The sequence below is a fragment of the Zingiber officinale genome, chromosome 9B (genome assembly GCF_018446385.1).
Source record: "Zingiber officinale cultivar Zhangliang chromosome 9B, Zo_v1.1, whole genome shotgun sequence".
NCBI classification, from domain to species: Eukaryota; Viridiplantae; Streptophyta; class Magnoliopsida; order Zingiberales; family Zingiberaceae; genus Zingiber; species Zingiber officinale.
Window position 1 is genome coordinate 114,343,096 of NC_056003.1, and position 21,339 is coordinate 114,364,434.

At 32.2% G+C, this 21,339-nt stretch overlaps 1 protein-coding gene across 4 annotated transcripts in view; it reads right to left on the minus strand.

Annotated features, from left to right (window-relative positions):
- Positions 1 to 21,339, minus strand: part of LOC122022562 (histone-lysine N-methyltransferase, H3 lysine-9 specific SUVH4-like) — an 85,383-nt gene that overhangs the window by 23,927 nt on the left and 40,117 nt on the right. For 3 of the 4 annotated variants that reach the window (XM_042580594.1, XM_042580595.1, XM_042580593.1), the window contains 3 exons: positions 20,159 to 20,257; positions 9,429 to 9,478; positions 5,780 to 5,868 (listed from right to left, as the gene is read on the minus strand). In XM_042580594.1, coding sequence (XP_042436528.1) covers positions 5,780 to 5,868; positions 9,429 to 9,478; positions 20,159 to 20,257 — 238 coding nt within the window. The remainder of the gene's footprint in view (positions 1 to 5,779; positions 5,869 to 9,428; positions 9,479 to 20,158; positions 20,258 to 21,339) is intronic. The other variant, XM_042580596.1, reaches the window with a different exon arrangement.

The following is a 21,339-nucleotide window of genomic DNA, read 5'->3' on the forward strand; positions in this document are numbered from 1 at the left end:
AGCATATGTAGATGACTTGCTACTCTTCGCCAGGGGTGACACTTCATTAGTGGGCATACTTGCTAGTTGCTTAGAGTATTTTAGTGGCATAGCGGGATTGCACGTCAACCGGCTTAAATAAAAAATCTACATGTCTTGGGTGGAGGAGAGAATCAAGGTCAGCTTGATGGAAACTTCAAAGCTCCAGGAGGATACATTCCCATTCAGATAACTTAGTATACCACTTGTTTCAGAGAAGCTAAGGATATCAGAGACAATATATTGGCGCCATCATTAGTAAGTTTCAATCTTGGCCATGATGCACGCTCTCTTATGCGGGGAAAATGTAGTTGATAATGTCAGTTCGTCAAAGAATTGAGTGAAACTGGCTATCCATCCACTATCGTTTGAGATTATAGACATGATCTATACAATGTGTAGGATCTTTGTTTGAACATCTAAGCATCCCCCATCTCGTGGGAATATATATGCTCGCCAAAGGAGAGAGGTTATAGGTTGAGGGATCTTAAAGCTTGGAACAAAGCCTTATTATCCAAAGTTTTATAGCATATAAAAGATAAGAAAGACTTCCTATAGATCAAATGGATACACTATGTATATGAGAAACATGCAAACTTGTGGACATGGCAGGTGAAGACCTCAAACTCCCCATTGATAAAGCAATTATTGCACATAAGAGATGAGATACTAAGATCAAAGGGCACAATTGCTACAGAGCAAACTATTGAATGGTATGTACCAATGTTTAAAATCCCGTGTCATACTGAGCAGTATGAGCGAAATACTTAGTTCCACCATTGCAGGTGAACGAGAAACTTAGCTTTTAATTAAATAACTTGAGTATTTCAATCAACACCTAGTCATAATAGGATAATTTAATTAGGTTTAATTAAACTCTAATAAAACTATCCCATTAATTCAAACTCCGCCCATGATGACCCGTCATGGCCGGTCCCAAGCCCGGATAAAGGAGGAGGGTTGCGTTAGGTTGCCAGCCAGCGTCAAACTATGGCAAAATTTCATGAATGAATCCATTAAACTATTGTGCTAATACTAGGTTGTTCCCCGGAAGGAACGCGTTGCAGGGTCCGACTGTAACGTCTCGGCAAGGACCGCTACATCTCCAGAACTCGGGTGTAGTGATAATTCAAAGCTGATTTATAGCAATAAAGTAAATCTGACGGTCTCCTTTTTTAAAAGCAATAGTTTAAAAAATAATGTAAGATTTCAGTTACAATATGAATTATGAACTAATATTTCCAGTCAGAATATGGTTCAATATTGTTATGTGAAGGTGGTAAATATTCATTGCTTTATTGGAAAAATTAATATTTTATGTACAAAATTGAGAGATTCAAAATGATTTTGTTTTGCACTAATAAAAAAAAAAAAAATGGGATTATTATCCTGTAATAGGTTAAAATAAATAAGTAGATAAATAAATTATAACTCTTAAGATAATAGTGGCGAAAAACTACTAACATAATTAACGTATATATATGCACTCAGTAGGATTAGATGAAGCTACCAAATTAAGGTTTTGGGAGGACTTAGATGAAATATTCCACCAAACAAAAGGATTTTAATAGGAGGTGATCTAAATGGACATGTCGGAGTGAAAAATGAGAATATGAGAGTACATGGAGGTTATGGGTTTGGAACGAGAAATGAGGGAAGGAAAACTATATTAGATTTTGCGATAGATACGACCTTATATTAGCTAATACATTTTTAAGAAAAGAAGAACACTTAGTCACGTTCAAAAGTGGGAATAATAAATCGTAAATTGACTTTCTTATGGTTAGGAAGAAGGATGGAAAGATTTGTAAAGATTGCAAAGTCATCCCTGAAGAAAGCTAACTACCCAACATAGGGTAGTAGTGTTGGATATACGCCTCAAACATAGTATCGATAGAAAGAAAATATATACGATTCCTAGAATTAAGTGGTGGAAGTTAAAGGATGGGAAGCAACGTATATTTAAGGAGAAGGTGAAGTCTGCATTAGGTGAAATATCATGACTCTGTACGACTGGGATAAGATGGTATCAAGTTGAAATAGTAGCTAAGAGTGTCCTCGGTGAAGGGGCATGCACCATTAAGTAAAGAATCTTGGTGGTGGAATGAGAAAGTACAAGAAAAGAAAGGAAGAATAACTTAAGAATTATATATTTGTAAGAGCGAGGAAAATTTAAAAAATATACAATAGCGAAAAAAGCTAAGAAAGTAGTGAGTGAAGCGAAAAATGAAACTTTTGAACGGTTATATTGGATACAAAAGAAGGGGAAAAGATATTTATAGAATAGCTAAAGTAGAGAAAGAAAAACAAGAGATCTTAGCCAAATAAAATGTATTAAAGATGAATGTAATAGGGTATTAGTAAGCGATGAAGAAATAAAGAGCGGTGGAAGGTATTTTCATCAACTTTTTAATGAAGGTTTAGGAGACCAACTTAACTTGGTAATTTAATTAGGTCAAATGAGCATCGAAATTTTAATTTTTATCGTGAATTGAACTTGAGTAAAAGCAAGCTTTAAATAGGATCTTGATGGAAAGCATTGGACGGATGATATTAGATAGAGTATGGAAGTCTTGGGAAACAAGGTATTGGCTTACTGAAATTATTTAACATGATATTGAAACGAAAAAATGTCTGATCAATGAAAAGTACTCTGGTTCCCTTATATAAGAATAAGGAGACGACAAAATCAAACTATAGGGTATTAAACTAATGAGTCATACTACGAAACTTTGGGAAAAAGTAATAGAAAAAGATTAAGGAAGGAGACCGTAGTGATGGAAAATCAATTTGGGTTCGTGGAAGGTCGACAATAGAGCTATCATCTTCTTGGACAATTAATTGAAAATATCGAGAAAAAAACAAGATCTACATGGTATTGTTGACTTAAACGTATGATAGAGTCCAGAGAAATTATATGGAGAATTTTAGAAAGAGAGGTGTTAGCGTAATATATTGAACTAATTAAGGATATATGAGGATGTAATAAGACGGAGTAACTGAAGCATTTCCAATAAAGATAGGGTTACATCGAGGATCGTCTAAGTCCCTATCTTTTACATTAATTATGGATGAACTCACTGCACACATTCGAGAGTACTGTAGTGCATGTTGTTTAGAGATGATATTATTTTGGTAGATGAGACACGTGGAGTAAATGAGTAAAGTAAGTCTCAGAGACATTCAGAGGAAACCTTTTTTTTCTAACTCATATATATATTCGTTAAATGTGATTTAAATTAATGAGATAGTTTTTTACATCTTTTTCGGGCTAATTAATATTTATTTATAAAAAAAAATAAAACTTCATATTCCCCATCCTTTACCAGATATGCCATGTGGGGTAAGGAAGCAATGGCATTGATCAAGTTAATTAGTTAGCTTCATCGACAAATCTATGTGCGACAATCCACTTATTGAAGTGCCCCTCAAACAGTGTAGATTCTAGCGTTACTCTTATAAAAGATATCGGTCTCTCCCTTCCCTTTAAGGTCAATATCTTGAAGGTTGATATCGCCAAAGGTATGTGTCTTCACCAAGATGATAGAACCTTTCTCTAGCGTATGAGTTGTTGTCTCGATTGTTGATCTAGGTGGTAGTGTTCACAATGACAACAATATCAACCCTTTTGGTGACAATGATCACAACTCTGTGTCCTTGCTTGTTAACTGGGTATATTTGTTTCTCCTAATTCCTAGATTCACTTATTTTTTTACACTTTTTCCAAAAGGTCCCAATTTAAATGGGTTCGAGTCTCAGAAATAGCCTCTTGTACAACAGGATAACGTTAAGTACAATAGACCCTTCGACCCGTATTAGCGGAAACTTCACGAACGGGCTGCCTTTTTTTTAGATATTCTTTCACCATGCTTGACTTCTTTAAGTTACATTGTAAGAGGGAGTCTATTTGCAATTTTGATAAAACGATTGATGGTCATGTATTGTTGAACATAATGCAAAAACTAGGCAGAGGCCATCCATTCCGGTTCCCACCAAAACCTTTATGTAATGCTGGAAGTGGAACAAAATAAAAGGAACCAAATGCTGTGACATAATGCTGAAACCAAACAATGGAAATCTACCTGCGGAAACTGCTGCAGTGTAATGGCAGAACCATGTGAAGGGAACCCTACCATAGAAATCACTGCAACAAAATACTGAAACCAAGTGCACAAAGCACGCCTTTGACCCACAATGGTAACATTGAAACCACTGCATGGACAACAATCTAACAGTTATATGCCTCACACAAAAGAAAACACAACCAATACTAGCCTCTTCACGCAATCCCACTACCTATGTACTCTATCAACTATCTTTAGAGCGTTGTCGATGAGCTGAAAGAGATCATTAATTCCATGTTCATTAATACATGTCTGGAGTCCTATATATTTGTAATGTAATGGGGAATAACTCAATATAATTTTTTTCTTTCGATAATATCTATATTCCTAACATGCAACACATGTCATAACCACTAATGAACATGCACCTGCTTGAATTCAACTACAATATATATGGTAGCTACTTGTTAGTTTTCATTTAATTTGTCCAATTTGTAGTTCCAAGGATTCTAATCATCTTTGAGGTAGGTTCCTTCATCCTTTTTCCTTGTACCAGATAGAGAGATTCCAAGGAAGGGTAACAATAGTATATAGCAAATTGATAATATGCTTATGTAGAGTATCCATGATTCTGAAGCAGCTTGATCGAGCATCTAATACAAGGGGTGTGATTAGTTGAAATGTGTTGTATAATTGCTCGATTACCAAGGGGGCAGGAGGCAAAAATTGTAACTTAGCATTGAGTTGATCAAGGTAGAGTTATGATTTTGAATTGGTTCCTTTGTCTTTAGCTTAGTAAAATAGAAAACTTTATTTTAATTTATTTGGAAGTGTTTCCTCAAATGGAATATTTTTCAATTGAAAGTGTCTAATTAGAATTTTTTTAAAACATCCAAAAAAAATCAGCAAATTGTAGACAGCGTTTGTATGTATCTTTTTTATAATTATCACCGCCAAGCTAGTATATCAGTTGTACCAAAATTGATATTTTAGATTAGACTAGTGAAGTATATAACTCATAAATCCAAGTTCAATGCATAAACAATCAGAAAAGGGGATACAAATCATGATCTGAATCATTCTTAAGTTCTAGACTCAAAATATAAAGGGGGAAGGCATCTCATGAAGCATATATTGTTATAATGAGCTGGGCAAACTACAGGAAATTGTACAAAAATTTCTTCTCCTTTTAATCTTGTGGTGTTTCTTTGCATTTTATGCTACTCTTGATTCTGGCAACATGTAAGGGAATATTCAACTTCAACTCCTAATATAGTGGATCATCATTAGTAGAAATAACCCCAACCACTACAGCCATGAGTCCATGACCAATATCTATAAAAGAAAATACAAAGATAATTTTCACAACCAGCATAAGCATTATCATAATTGCAGCCACTAAGGTCTGGGCCTTCTTGTTTAAAACCTATTGGCAGACAACCACAGAGATAGCACTTGGAAATCAGACTGATCTAGACAAAACAGCTCAGGGACCACAACTAGAAGGCAAAGTAATCTAGACCGACATTTATACTCTCTCTCCCTCAATCTCCGCATCTATCTAGTGTTTGCAAATTAGTTATGATTGAGGAAAAACAGAAATATTTAACAAGAATTAGGTCCTACATATACCACAATTGATGACAATTTTCACAAAATTCTAAATTGCAAAGTGAGCAATTTTTAGAAAATCTCACCTATAGGCCCAACTGGTGGATCATCTATAACATTGGTTACAGGTATTGGAATGTTCTCTTGACCACCACTCAGATCTTCACACACTAATCTGAGAGGATAAAGTCAGTTTCAAAATGCATATTAATGAACAATGACGGAAGAAAAAGTAGAATGCTCAAAAATGGGGAAAATAATAGCATTGCTAAAGACAATACCAAGAGTAACAAAAATTTGATATCATGTCCAACCAAAAGAATGAAACACAAACGCATGCACACATTCACACAACTTATATACTTAAAATCAAACAAGTTTCCTTCTAGTAGATAATTATAGTACTATGGACAACAAATAATAATAATAATAGTATAATAAGATCATTACTAGCAACCAATGCTTTAGAAAAAGTAACAGGTATCGACCAATCAAATTTAACATGGTGTTCAGAAATGACAAAACCAAATGCTAAACTCAAAGTCAAAATGTCCACTGACTTGACAATGTTAATAATAAGTAATAACTAAAAAACATATTAAAAAATAATATATTGAAGCTAATCCTACAAATGTCTGTAATCTTGTTAGCTAAGTGAGTTTTAAGTCTGTGTCATTTTAGATCAATTTTCTTGACACAAACAAGATCAAGCATTAAGAACTCAGCACAGTATGAGACTTCAAACGACACAATAGTTCAATAAAAACTTTTTAGCAAGGTCATTCAAACACTTAAATGTCTTCTTTGAATTAAGCTACTTCGAATTAAGCTAGTATAATGCAAAGAATTTTCATTCTCAAAGAAAGTATGTCACTAACCTAGCATGCCATTGATCTACATGACATGAGACTTTTTTTGGTGAAAATGGATGGACTCCGAAAGATTTTCGTCCATTTTCCAATTATGATGAAGATTTCAATGAATATGCCTAATGATACTTCCTATAAGCAAACTAATCTATTAAATGGTCACCCATTTGAACTTACCATTTACAATTGGAGCCGGATAGACATAGGTATAAAGTCCTAATTAGTACCACTAAGAGTGTATCTTTCTTCAATAGATTTAGAAATTCCACCTAGGAAAAGTATTTTATATAAAAAGATAGGCATAAAAATTGAGATATATATTAATGCAAACTATATTATCATGGTAAGTGATCGTAATTCATCTATAGAAGCCGTACACTTGTTGGGATAAATGTGATTGCTAGAAAGAGAAAAAAGTGTTCAGGCATCTACTAGTATTGACGAAGTATTGAGATGTCATGCCTATGCAATTATGTGGTTGAATACTTGATTGATATTGGTGTTCACTGATTGAGCCAACGGCTTACATTTTGATAACAAGCCAACTTTTCACATTGCCAATAATTATTATCTAGAACTTCCAAACACAAGTATTGTCAGTTTACCTATGGACTAATTCTTTAACTTATAAGCATACAAACTCTACTTGTAGATAACTTCTGAAGGTTTGTTGATTTTCAAATTATTTAAAAAGTCGAATGAAATACAAGTCTATACTCACCTTACTAATGTTAAGAGTAGTTTATTGGAGGTTGCATTAACAACGCATTGTACCATAGAATCAAATACCATATTGTGTTGCTCGGCAAGGGAGGACTTTTTCATTTTGCCCACGGATCAGCACAATGTCAAGAAGACAATCATGATCTCATGGCTGCCTCCAATTTTTTAAAAAAAATATATAAATCCATTTATTTATGTATTATACATTTTTATTTTTTAAATTAATTTATTTATTATTTTTATTTCTAACCCTTATTTTAAATTCCCTTTTTATTTTTCTTTTAATTTCTTTTATCCATTAATTTTTTTCCACCTATGAGAAGAAAACTTCTTTACCTCTTTAACAATTGTTATTTTTTTTCTTCCATCTATATATGAAAAAAAAATCATAAGAGGAGCTTGACACAACGGTAAAGTTGTTGTCATGTGACTTAGATGTCATGAGTTCGAGTTTTAGAAACAACCACTTGCAAAGTAAGGTAAGACTACGTACAATAGACCCTTCACTAGACCCCGCATTGGTGGGAGCTTCAAACTGCTCTTTATCTATGAAAAAAAATCCTCTTAAAGGATAGTTAATTTTTTTCTTCTATCTATCCATAAAAAAATCTCTTGAGGGTAGTTAATTTTTTTTTCCTATATTTATTTACAAAGTAAACAAAATAAACCTCTTTAAGATGGAAAAAAATGTTAAAAAATAAATATAATATAATTTTTAATCTTATAAAATATACTATATGAATTAAATTATTATATATAAATTTAGTAAAAATATAAATTTAATTTAAATATACTTAATTCTGTGATGTGGACATTCTTAGTGGACTTTAACTAATCCTAAATTAAATTTTACTCAATAAGTATTAAATATTTTACGAGATAGTATTAAAATTTAAACTCAACTTTCAATATCTCAATGATAACTCGGTACCAAAACCATATCATTCTGTTCATAAACCAAAATTTTGGCATAGCTCAAAATTTTAAACCTTGCATTATACTACCAGTTTACCACTTGTTTGAATATACATGCACCTTTCTATTAATAGTGACCCATTCAACATGTGATTATCATTCTTCACCAACAAAAACGGATCATGTTTTCTCAAAAAATGACAATAGAGATGAATTCTTATACATACTAATTCATACAAATTGAATTGCTGAAAGCATTCCTCACTAAGAAGTCAAAACAATCTTATATATTTTTCCAGTAACAGAATGGATGTCAAACAATACCATCTGTACCATCTGTACCACTCTGTAACACACAAAAAGCTTGAAATGAAATTTAAAGAACTACAGAGAAAAACACTCAAAAGATTTATGTGAATCAATTTGTACATAAATAGAGCACAAACATCAGTTATTTAGACATGGATTAGCAAGTAGGTAGGCTAGAGATCAAGGCATTACACCAAAAGGAACAAAAATGTCTACAGGCATATGCTTGAATGAAACATCTTCAGATTAACAGAGGCATGGTACTAATGGATTAGTGGGATATATATTAGAGATTAGCTAGCCTATTCTCGAATAAGCATAGATCATATATTGATCCAATTAGAAGGATAACCTTGTTTTTCATCAAGGATCAAATAATCTTTATGAATCTAACATTTTTAGTAACCAAATTTGATTCCAATCTGCAGGCATAAAGCTCACATTCATAAGAGCCTTTAATTATCATTCATTCCGTCAATTCTCAAAAATGTTACTTAACATGAAGTTTGGCTAGATAGTTCCAAGAAAATAAAAAAGGCTAACATAATAGACTTCCCAAGAAAAGCAGAAGAAATAGAGAACTCCAAAAACTTCTTCACTTGTCCCATCCATCAGAGTTAAATATCAGAACAGAAAATTAAATCGGTCAAGTATATTTCAGCCATATGCAGCATCTATGGCAGCTAAATGACATTTATCCATTAGTACTCCGAAACAATAATTCACTATATGTTGATCTACAAACATTAGAAACAAAAAAACATAATCCTACAATCTCAAAAAATCTAAAGAAAATAAATATCAACGTTCGTGCAACTACAGTGCTGAGCTAACCTTATCATTTGTCCATGAACATCAAGTGTAGTTTTGATTATCAACAACAAAACAATAAATGAGAAAATAGAAGTATATTTCATACCCACGAAGGTTTGAAATTGACCTAGGAGCATGTGCTCGAGCAAAAAACACCTGAAATGAGCAATAAATTAAATAACCAAGTGGAACGGACATGTGCTAGAGATGTCAACGTAGAACATTGATGCAAAAATGTGATAACGCTCACACCAAACACCCCTCATCGCCGGCCCCACGGTGAGATGAAGGGAGAAAAATTAGGTACTGAGCGGCCCCTTAAGTGGGAGAGTTATTTGCCACAGTCGCTACTTGAACCTTTGCCCATTGATAAAAGTCTACCAATTGGGTACAATGTAGAACATGACTATATACACACGTAGTACCTGATGATAATATCATTGACATGACAGACTTGGATTGAAATTCTAAGTCATGCTAGAGTTTCAATAAATAACTAGAATGGTACCGTTTCTATACCGTGCCTAAATTTTGACCCACAATCCCGTTGGAAAAAATATAGTAAGGAGAAAGAAGATGAAAAAAAAAAGAGAAGAAAGCTACCTACTTAGGGGCAAGGTTTAAAGTATTATTCAAACTGAAGAATATAACAACTCAACACTGTGTTGTCCTAATAGTTAATGCATAACATGCATCGAAGTATATTGAGGTGAATTTAAATCAATACCCTTTCACTTTCACTTAGTTTATTTACTTAAAATAAAAGTGTAGCAATCAAACAATAGATTGAATTAAATCTTAGTATGGATACTCGAACTATAAACTTAAAAAAATATATAATAACCAAGAAAGAGACTAAGAAAGTAGTGAATGAAGCAAAGAATGAAACTTTAGAACGATTATATCAAAAATTGGATAAAAAAAGAAGGAAAAAGAGACATTTATAGAATAGCTAATGTGAGAGAAAAGAAGATAAGAGAACTTATCCAAATAAAATATACTAAAGATGAATGTAAATGATAGAGAAATAAAAGAGCAATCGAAAAGGTATTTTCATCAACTTTTTAATGAAAGTTTAGGTGACTAACTTAACTTAGATAATTTAAGTAGGTGACTCAAATGTGTATAGAAATTTAAATTTTTATAGTAGAATTCAAACTTCATAAGTAGAACAAGTTTTAAATGGGATGCACAATGAAAATGTCGTTAGACCAGATGATATTCCAAAAGAGGTATAAAAGTATCTAGGGAAACAAGGTATTGAATGACTTACAAAATTATTTAACATGATATTGAAAACGAAAAAAATATCTGAAATTGAGGATGAGTACTCTAATTCCATTATATAAGAATAAGAGAGACGTACAAAATTGTACAAACTATAATGGTATTAAACTAATAAGTCATACCATGAAACTTTAGAAAAAAGTAATAGAAAAAAGATTAACGAAATCAATTTGGGTTCATGCCTAGAAGGTTAACAATAGAAGTTATACATCTTAGACAACTAATTGAAAAATATCAAAAGAAAAAATAAAATCTACACATGGTATTCATTGACTTAGAAAAAGTTTATGGTAGAGTTCTAGAGAAATTATATAGAGAATTCTAGAAAAGAGAGGTGTTAGAGTAACATATATTGAACTAATTAAGGATATGTACAAAAATGTAACGACCAAAGTAAAGACTTCAGGCGGAGTAACTGAAGCATTTCCAATAAAGATAAGGATACATCAAGGATCAACTCTAAGTCCCTTAATTATAGACGAACTCACAGCAAACATTCAAGACACAGTACTCTAGTGCATGTTGTTTGCAGATGATATTGTTTTGGCATATGAAACACGTAAAGGAGTAAATGTTAAACTAGAATCTTGGCAAAAATACTAGAAGGGAAAGGTTTTATGCTTAGTAGAATAAATACAAAATATACGAAATTTAAGTTTAGCAATATTAGATGTAATGAGACAATTGTTAAGATAGGAGATGACGAGTTGCCCGAAACTAAGAGTTTTATGATCATTTTTGCAAAACGATAAAGGGATTAAGAGAGATGTCATACATAGAATACAAGCAGGATAGTTGAAATGAGTAGAGCGTCGGATGTTTTATGTGACCATAAAGTACCTTTAAAATTTAAAGGAAAGTTTTACAAAACCGCAATTATACCTGCTATGTTATATAGAGTTGAATGTTGGACTATGACTCAAGCACATGAGTAGAAGATGCAAGCTCCAGAGATGAGGATGTTAAGGTAGATATGTGGACATACGAGGATAGACATAATAAGAAATAAGACCATTAGAGAGAAAGTCAGAGTTGTATCTATTGAGGGAAAACTCTGAGAGATACGTTTAAGATGATAAAGACATGTACTAAGACGACCAATAAATGCTCTGTTAGGCGATGTAAAACTATGACAAGCATACAAATTAAACGAGGAAGAGGAAAATCAAAAAAGGCTTGGTTAGCAACAATAAAATAACATAAAATTTATTTAAGTATAGATGATGATATAGTAGGAGATATAGCTCAATGGCGTAAAAGGATCTATATAGCTAACCCCACCTAATGAGATAAGGTTTAGTTGTTGTTGTTATATATTCGAGATATTTCAACGTGTGTTAAAGCAGCCTGAAATAGAATAAAATGATTTTTATTCATTTGATCCTCTGTCACATGATTTTCTATTATAATATGAGTATATTCAAAAGGATTTTGTTCATTTTTTATTCCATCCATGTTCATATAAATTTTATTTAATAATCCTCTTCCACTTCACTTTTTTTTTTTTACTTATACAAGTAAAACCATTAAAATTAAATAATCAAATTAATTAAAATTCTAGATAAAAAATTTAAAAAGTAAAAATAGTACTTGAATTCAACTTTATGCATGTCATAGTGTATCATATGTCAACAAGATATAATTCGTTAGCAAAGGTGACACAGATGACATGGGAAATTATTTGATTTAATAAACAACAACCAAACCTAGAGTCGGTTATATAAATCCTTCTATGCTATTAGATTGTAACCTCCACTGTATCATCATTTATATTTAAATAAATTTTATCTTATTTTATTATTTCTAACCAAATTTTTTTAGCCCTTCTTCCTCATTTGATATGCACATTTATCATAATTTCACATCGTCTAACTAGAGCATTTATTGGATGTCTAAAAATATGTTCATACCACCTTAAACGTGTCTCCCGGAGTTTTCCTCAATAGGTGCAACCCGACTCTCTCAAATATTTTTTCTTATCTCATTCATCCTTGTATGTCTACACATCCACTTTAACATCCTCATCTTTGCAACTCTCATCTTCTGCTCATGTGTTCGAGTTATAGCTCAACATTCAGCTTTATATATCATAGAAGGTCTAACCGTCATTTTGTAAAACTTTCCGAGATACTTTACAATCACAAAGAACATTTAACACTCCTCCATTTCAATCATCCACTTGTATTATATGTAAGACATCTCTTTCAATCCCTCCATCCTTTTGGTTACTTATCTTTTCCCTAATCTTCCACTTTTATCTTTAGAAAGAGGTGACAATTTATTGTGATTGAAATCTCTCCTAGGGGTTAAGCTTGTTATTGCTTATGAAATCGCAATGGCTAGGTCAAGGTGTATCCTTGTTTGTAGAAGTTATGCTATTGTCTTTTGTGAAGAGGTGGTTTAGGGTCTTTAAACCAAGCTATATCTCATTTAGCTCCATGAGCTTTTTATATTAATTTTATTTCTGCTATGCATAAACTTTGACATGACCAACCAAATATACACATGATTCGTGCTACCAACCAACCTATATCACACGTGATTATGCTGGTGTTTCAAAGCATGGTATCGATGATGAATTGGAGGTTGAAGAAGGAAAGACACAAAGTTAAGAAAGGATATATTTTCTATCCCAATTAGCATCAAGTTTCAATAATTTTCAAACATTTTGACTTTTCTCCTTGCACGATACAAGATTTTAACCCTTGGGTACACGAAGCAAAGTCTTAAAATGTGTACACACTCACCTACCATATGTAGAGCTGAACATGCTCTTATAACCACTTGATCTTGCACCAAAAACCATCTCACTAATATTACTCTAATGACGTCACACCACTTGATATTGCATCAAAAATGATCTCATATAAAAAAATTTCAAACTCAAAGAATGAATTACACAAGGAATATTTTAAAATAAGGCCTGATTACAATTAGATACACAACCTTTAGCGTGTTTTGCAACTTTTTTCAAACCTTTAAAATATTACAAAAAAATACATGAACTTTGGGGGTTATTTGCAATTACCAATCCATTTCCGACCACAGGATGCCAGTGTGCAATTGGGTTTCTGCCTAGTAGATTCCTACGTGTCCTTTATGCAAAAAAATACATGACCTTTAGGGGTTTCTGCCTGCGTGTACATCATTGAAGATATTGAAAATAAAAATATTTCACCTTCCTAAGGTGGCATCGGTAAAATCTTCTTCCTAGGTTGTCATCGGTCATGAAAGTCAACAGATCAGCAGAAATCTCATGGCCATTACATACCTTTGTTGAGGGTGAGCTCGTGTATGAAGTAGATGAACTTGACATTTTGGAGTTCGGTGTTGTTTGCCTCCTTCTATTTGACATTCTTCAACTACTCAAGAGAACGAATTTCTGATAGAGAAGGAAATGAACTATCAATCGATTTAGGGTTCAATGTTTCATTTTAATTTGGGAATCGATATACAAAATAGCATCATTTTCCTTTTGGAAAAAAGATTTAAAGTTTAGCATTTTTAATTGTTGCTTACTTGGCAATTTTGGCCAGCTAGCCTGGCATTTTGGCCTGACACATAGGCACCCGATCGCTTGAAAATTGAGTGGTGCTTCGAATTGCAAATAACCCCAAAAGTTCATGTATTTTTTTTTCAATATTTTAAAGGTTTGAAAAAAGTTGCAAAGCACGCTAAAGGTCGTGTATTTAATTGCAATTAGGCCTTAAAATAATGATAACTTTAAAGTCCAACTAATCCTAATAAATACAACAAGCTTTTAAAAACTTATGACAACTTTTAAAATTCAAAAAAAATTGTAAAAAATTAAAACCCAAAAAACTTCAAAAAAAACTCTAAGATTAAGCCTTAAATGTTGAATCGTATCATCCTTCTCCAACAACTTCATACAAATTGTTAATTTCTTTTTCAATCATCTTTAAGCATAAGTGGTGTCGATATGCTCAGTTTAGCACAACTTCATTAAAATTTTCTTAACCAATCTTTTTAATGAGTGAGAAATTAATGCATCTTCACTTTTTTGGGTTTATTGTTTAATGTGCGTATTTGCAATAATTTCACATCACCTAATTTGACAATTTATTGGTTGTCTTGAAATTTTCCCCCGATAAATGCAACTCCAATTTTCTCTCCAATGTTCTAATTTCGTATCCAGGTCATCCTCGTATATCCTCACATTCACCTAAATATTCTTATCTCTGCGACTCTCATCTTATGCTCATGTGCTCGAATCATAGCCTAACATTCGACTCTATATACAACAGCAAGTCTAACCGTCATTTTCTAGAACTTCCCTTTAAGTTTTAGAAGTAATTTACAATCACAAAGAATATCTAACTCTCCCTTCCATTTCAACCATACAACTTATATTATATGTAAGATATCTCTTAACCCCTCCATCTTTCAAAAAAATAATCTTAAATACTTAAAGCTCTTATATTGTCGTCTTTTATCTTAACAATTGTCTTAATATGTCTAATATTACTAAATTTAAATTTCATTTGTTCTACTTTTACTCTAATAAGCCTAAAACCTTTCACTTTCAACTTTCAGGGTTTCCTATCATGATTCGAGCTTAGCATTTACTCTTTCACGTATCTCATCTACCAAAATAATATTATATATAAACAACATGCATCATGGTAACTTGTCCTTAAAGTGTTTAGTAACTTCATCCATGATTAATGTAAAAAGATAGGGACCTAGAGTTGATATGTGAAGTAAGAAAAGCTTCAGCTAATTCGCCTCGAGTCTTTACCTTTGTCATTACATCCTCATATATATCCTTAATTATTTCAATATACACTACACAAACACTTTTCTTTTCTAGAATTCTCCACATAATTTCTCTCAAAAGTTTGTCATAAATTTTTTCTAGGTTAACCTCTTACTTTTGTTCGTTGTCTAAAAGATGTATAACTTCTATTGTCGGCATTTCAAGTATGAATCAAAATTGATTTTTGCTCATTGTGATCTCCTTCCTTAGTCTTTTTTTCTTACTCTTCACTAAAGTTTCATGGTATAACTCATTAACTTAATACCCCTATAATTCATACAATTTTGTACATCGCATTTGTTTTTATATAGGGGAACTAGAGTCTTACTCTAGACATTAGATTTTATTTTTATTTTCAATATCAAGTTGAATAATTGATTAAATAATCAATTTTCCTATAATATTTGTTATCATCTAACCTATGATGTGAGAACTCTTATATATTTAATACTACACCTTAATTTCTCATGAAGATACAATGGTCCTTGTCAAGACGTCGCAATCGACAAGTTATCTTAAGTGTCACTCTTAATATAACACAAAGTTCACAATTCTTGATATAACTAAAAGTTTATCAAAATTAAGTTATCTTTAAATTTGGTTCACTAAAGGAAGATTATTTCGTGTTTCCATACTTATTAAGCAATTGTGTCATAAAATATGATGGAACATATATTTCCATCAAGTTTCTTTTTATTTCAAGACGATATGTAATGAATATGGCGGAGGCATTGGGGCGAGTGAATCATCTTTTGCCACCATGATTTTGATGTTGGCAAATCATGCTCGTCTAGTGAAAGTCAATATATATTAAAATAGCTTTATTATCATCTATCCAATCTACAAATCTATTAGAGTATGATTGTGTTGTCATGCTTAGGCCTATATCAAGATTAGACATGGAAAAAGTTTATTATATGCTCCTATAAATTAATTTGGGCAGTTCATTCTAGTTCTCATGAATTTAAGCTCGTTATTTCATGATAGTTAGATTTGCATCTCTCATACCTCATGTATCTAAAGGTGGTTGTGATGGTTCTCCTAATCATGCACATCTAAGTATTGATAAGTAATAATACTTAAATTAATACAACTTATTAATAATATGATGCAATCAATAGTAATGATAAAAATTACAACGAAAGTAGGCAGTTATACTTATTATTTGTACTATTTATGGATGAGTAGTAAACTTAATAAATAATAATAAATTTTTTGCTGCTTTATATAGTTAATGATCAACATAAATAAGGAAACGACCTTGTAAAGATATGTAGTATTATTGTAAAAAACATTTACTAAACAAAAGTAAATTTCACAAGACACATTGCAATTCTTACCAAAGTAACTCAAGCTTAGTCCAAAATTGATGTTATCAAGAGGTTTGACCCATGTTCAGCCGATGAGATGAGTTGCACTTGATATCTCTCCCTTAAGCAATTTAAAAATCTCGTGTAATAAGAAGCTAGTGAATCTTAACCTTGTATTAAATCTCACTTAAATGGCAGGACTAACACTTTAACACTCCTAAAAAACTCAGCAATTATTTTTCTAATTGCCACATCATACTGATTTTGTTTTCCTTTCTTTCTTTTTTTTGCTGCCTTTGTTTTTATAGTTAATCAAAGTTAAACCTAATTCATCTCAGTTTCAAACCCTAAACACAAAAAGGGCCATAGGAGAATACAAAAGGAGTTGTAGGAGCTCATATAATGGGCCGTAGAAGAAGTTGGGAGGTGCAAGGGTAGCTAGGCTTAATAAAGCAATTCCAGCGTTAGGCTGCTGTAGAGGATTCTATGGACAAAGGTATGTAATTCATGCATATTGTGGGCATCGAGGGATTAGAACAGTTACAATACAAGGCAACACAACTATTCATAGAGTGGATCAGAAAGGAGTCATCGGAGTAGATTATTCTTGTAGAACAATGTCGCCAAAGTAGAGTAAGGAATGGGAGCCAAGGGCTGCCTTAGTGGACACTTCATTGGCCTTGATGTGTGTGGTGGTTGTGAGACCATTTTAAGAGGCAACAATCATGCAACCATCAACGGCAGTGCATGGGAGCATAATGGCATTGGACAAAGGTACTAAGGGTAGTGATGGTATCATTGAGCATTGTCGAGGAGGAAATCAAGGGGCAAGTTATGTTGTAGCCTCCATTAGGTGGTGAGGGCAATCAAAGACAAGGTCGCCATCTATTGAACAAGACTAGAGACCAAAGATAGTGGAAGATGAAGAAGATGGTCGAGAAAGGAAAGACATGGGATAAGAGTGTGCAACAAGGAGATGGAGCATAGTAATCTTTTTTCTTTGCAATTGGTGTAGGCTTAATGGAGAAGTATGTGGGTGTAAAGGTGATGAAGGACAATACAATCTAGGGGATGGAAGAACTAGTATTATGACTAAACGATCAAGCTCCAGCTCTAATATCAATTGATGTAGCACCAAACTGTGGAGGAACAAACTTAAAGCACTGGACTACCACAATGATAAACTTATCAAGAAGAAAATATAATTATTTCAACGATGTCTTATAAAGGGGGAGTTGGATCTATAACACAAGTGAAATTGCAAACAATAGATGAATTGGTAGGCAAACTAGAAAACAACCAATAAACTCGCATAGGAACTTGTGGATGCACTCACAGACGAATGAACATGCAAACAACGAACAAACTCACAAAATAGTAGAAGAACTTGCATACAAAGGATGAGCTTGAGGACTAAGGATGAGCTCATGTTTAAGTATTTACTCGTAGTAGGATTTCGGACCTTCCTATGTGTTGGTCAACAAGTGGAATAAAAAATTTCACCTATGTGGACCGACAAGGATTAAAATGGAAAATGTTGGTTCTCCTAGAGATGATAGAGATGATTATAAGTATAGGGCTATAACAAAATGTGAGGATATTGAGGTTACACAATTGATGATTAAGTTCAGACATGTTCCAATAAAGTCAATGAACTACTACAACAACCATGCTAATATACAAAGCCACTAATCCGATGTTTGCTACGAGACACAGCATAGAGATTGTTAGTTTATCTGAGAGGAAACAAAAATACAATGAGATCATCAACTTATTTATGAGTTTTATTTGGTAATGGAACAAAATACATAAAGATTGATTGCTAATTCATCAAAAGGTAATCCAATGAGATCATGACCTCATTCTCAGTGGCAACAATAAGTTAGGAAACTTGCTAAACAAATCCTTAAAAAAATTAGAATTGAGTACATTTGCAAGAAACTGATTTTCATAATATATTTAAAGCAGTTAACGAGAGTTGTGGGCTTGAAATGAAAATATCCATACTACATGGATTGGCACTAGAGTTATTTATGCTGATTAATAAGATAAAGTAACAAGAATTACCTTGGTGACAATCTAATTTTTCCCATAACATATATACTTTTTTAATTTCTTTATTGTCCTACGTATATCCTAAATTGGACGATTTTTAAACAAGACCTCATATCCAACTTTTAAAAATCACATGTCTAATACTTGGATTCATATTCATATCAAATAATCATATTCTAGTTCATGTAACATACAAAGGAAAATACCTCACAATTGTTGACTATTATATATTAATTGTAAAATAGTTTGGCATTGGAATGAGACCTTCTAGTACATGCCAAGTTTAGGTGTGAGCATAACCCCATAAAATGACTAGGATAATAAGATAGCATAGCAAAGCAGAAAATGTATAATTGGGTCGTGAATCTAACATGTGTTAAATAGGTTATTATAGCCTATTTAAAGATACACCTATAAATGAATTGACTTGGCTCCTCATAAGAATTCTTAAGTATGTTCAGCATAATGAGAATTTGATATGAGTGATATGAGACGAAACCAAGGCATACAACATCTCAATTTGGTGCGATGAAACTTGGGTGAAAAATAAATATTAAAAATACTAATCAAACAAATGTCTTTGCATTTAATATAAAGAAAAAATATCATGGTAGATCTATGATTCATAAAGTGTTAAACAATGTTAGTTGGCATAACCAAAATATATCCTCATAATTGCCAAACCATACTAATATTGTAATGGCATGGATAAATGTCATTATGTCGCCCACATTGACATGGTTGCAATTGTATTAAGTATTAACCAAGAAATAGCCTATCTTGACAAATACAATCAAGAATTAATAAGGATAGTGTAGAATATTGAAGAATATTTTTAAGTTAGAGTTGTGAAGTACATTTTGATTTAGAGGAAAAAAATTCAACTTCTCTAATTTCCTCGAATAGGAAGATTTTCTTTCCATGTATCATCCTTAAATTGCATCTACCAACATGAGTAAATAGGAAAAGGAAAGAAAAAGAAGCACAAAAGGATGATTCGGGATGATTCGGGCATGATACAGCCTAGTAGAAAGCATGCATTCAAGCCATGGTTTGAAACTGCATCATTAAACAATATTTTAAACCTTGGGTATATTAATTGGTGCAAGTAGCATATATAATAACTTAATATCATGACAATCTACTCCACTCCCAGAATTATATCATCAAGGAAAGTCAATATATTGTTTTGATTGTTTGAAAGGTATTCTAGAGAAAAGACAGAAAAGGTTGCAATTAAGATATATACGTGCAACAAGTTACCAAAGAAATTTACCAAACTTAAAAGTGGAGGCAATTACCATAAGAAGTCAAACTATGCAATTAATCTCACCAGGATATTAATCCTCAATAGAAGCAAAAAAAAAAATCAGCTGTATTGTTAGTACAAGGGAAAAGTTGTGAAACCTGGCTAGTTGTTAAAAGAGGCTGTCCTTCAAGTCTCTTCAATTTGTATTTGAAAACTGTAAAGCCCCGGACCCCTTTCTCAGCCCAATATTTCACTACCTATAAAAAAATACAATCTATTGATTTTTGTTTGCAACAATTCCAATTTATTGTCCAGCACGAGCTAAAATAGGCCAGCACTGAAATTCTTTAAGATAAGATTAATAAAACCAGTCTTATTAAATTTTTCTTAGACCATAAGAGACACATGGTGAACAAGTCCCAAAAACTCATCTTCATTTTAATCAAAACAAATTCTCATCAATAAATTTTTGTTGAATAATAGGGCACAAAATTGTGCAAACTATAGGGGTATTAAACTAATAAATTATACCATAAAATTTTGAGAAAGAGTATTAAAAAAAATTAAAGGAGATCACGGTGATCAAAAATTAATACTTCATGAATTCATGAAAGGTTGACAATAGAAACTATATATCTTCTCACAACTAATTAAAAAGTATCGGGAACAAAAATAAAATTTACACTTGATATTCATTAACACGGAAAAAGCTTAATAATAGAGTCCCAAGAAAAATTATACGTAGACTTCTAGAAAAGAGAGCTATTAGCATAGTGTATATTGAACTAATTAAGAATATATATAGTAATATAATAACAAGAGTAAAGACTGCAGATTAATCGAAGCATTTCCTATAAATATAGGGTTACAAAGGATCAGCTCTAAGTCTCGATCTTTTTACACTAATCATGAATCAACTTAATGAACACATCCAAGACACGATACCATGGTCATCCTAATTGCAAATAATAATGTTTTATAGATGAGACACGTGAAAGAACAATCTTAAACTCAAATCTTGATAGAAAATGATGGAAGTGAAAAGTTTTAGGCATAGTAGAGTAAAGATGGAATATATGAAATTTAAGTTTAATAAAATTAGACGTAATAAGACAATTGTTAAAAAAAAAAAAAGATGACGAATTATTTGTAACTGAGAGCTTTAAATATTTAGGATCATTTTTGCAAAAGGATAAAGGGATTGAGAGAGATGTCTTATATTTTTGTTTTTATAAGAAAAAAATTTCATATCATAGTTCAAGAGTACAGAAAATGGTCTATAGTTGCTACTTATGACTGATGCAGCATCAGATCAAAGTACACCCCTAAAGACATGTAT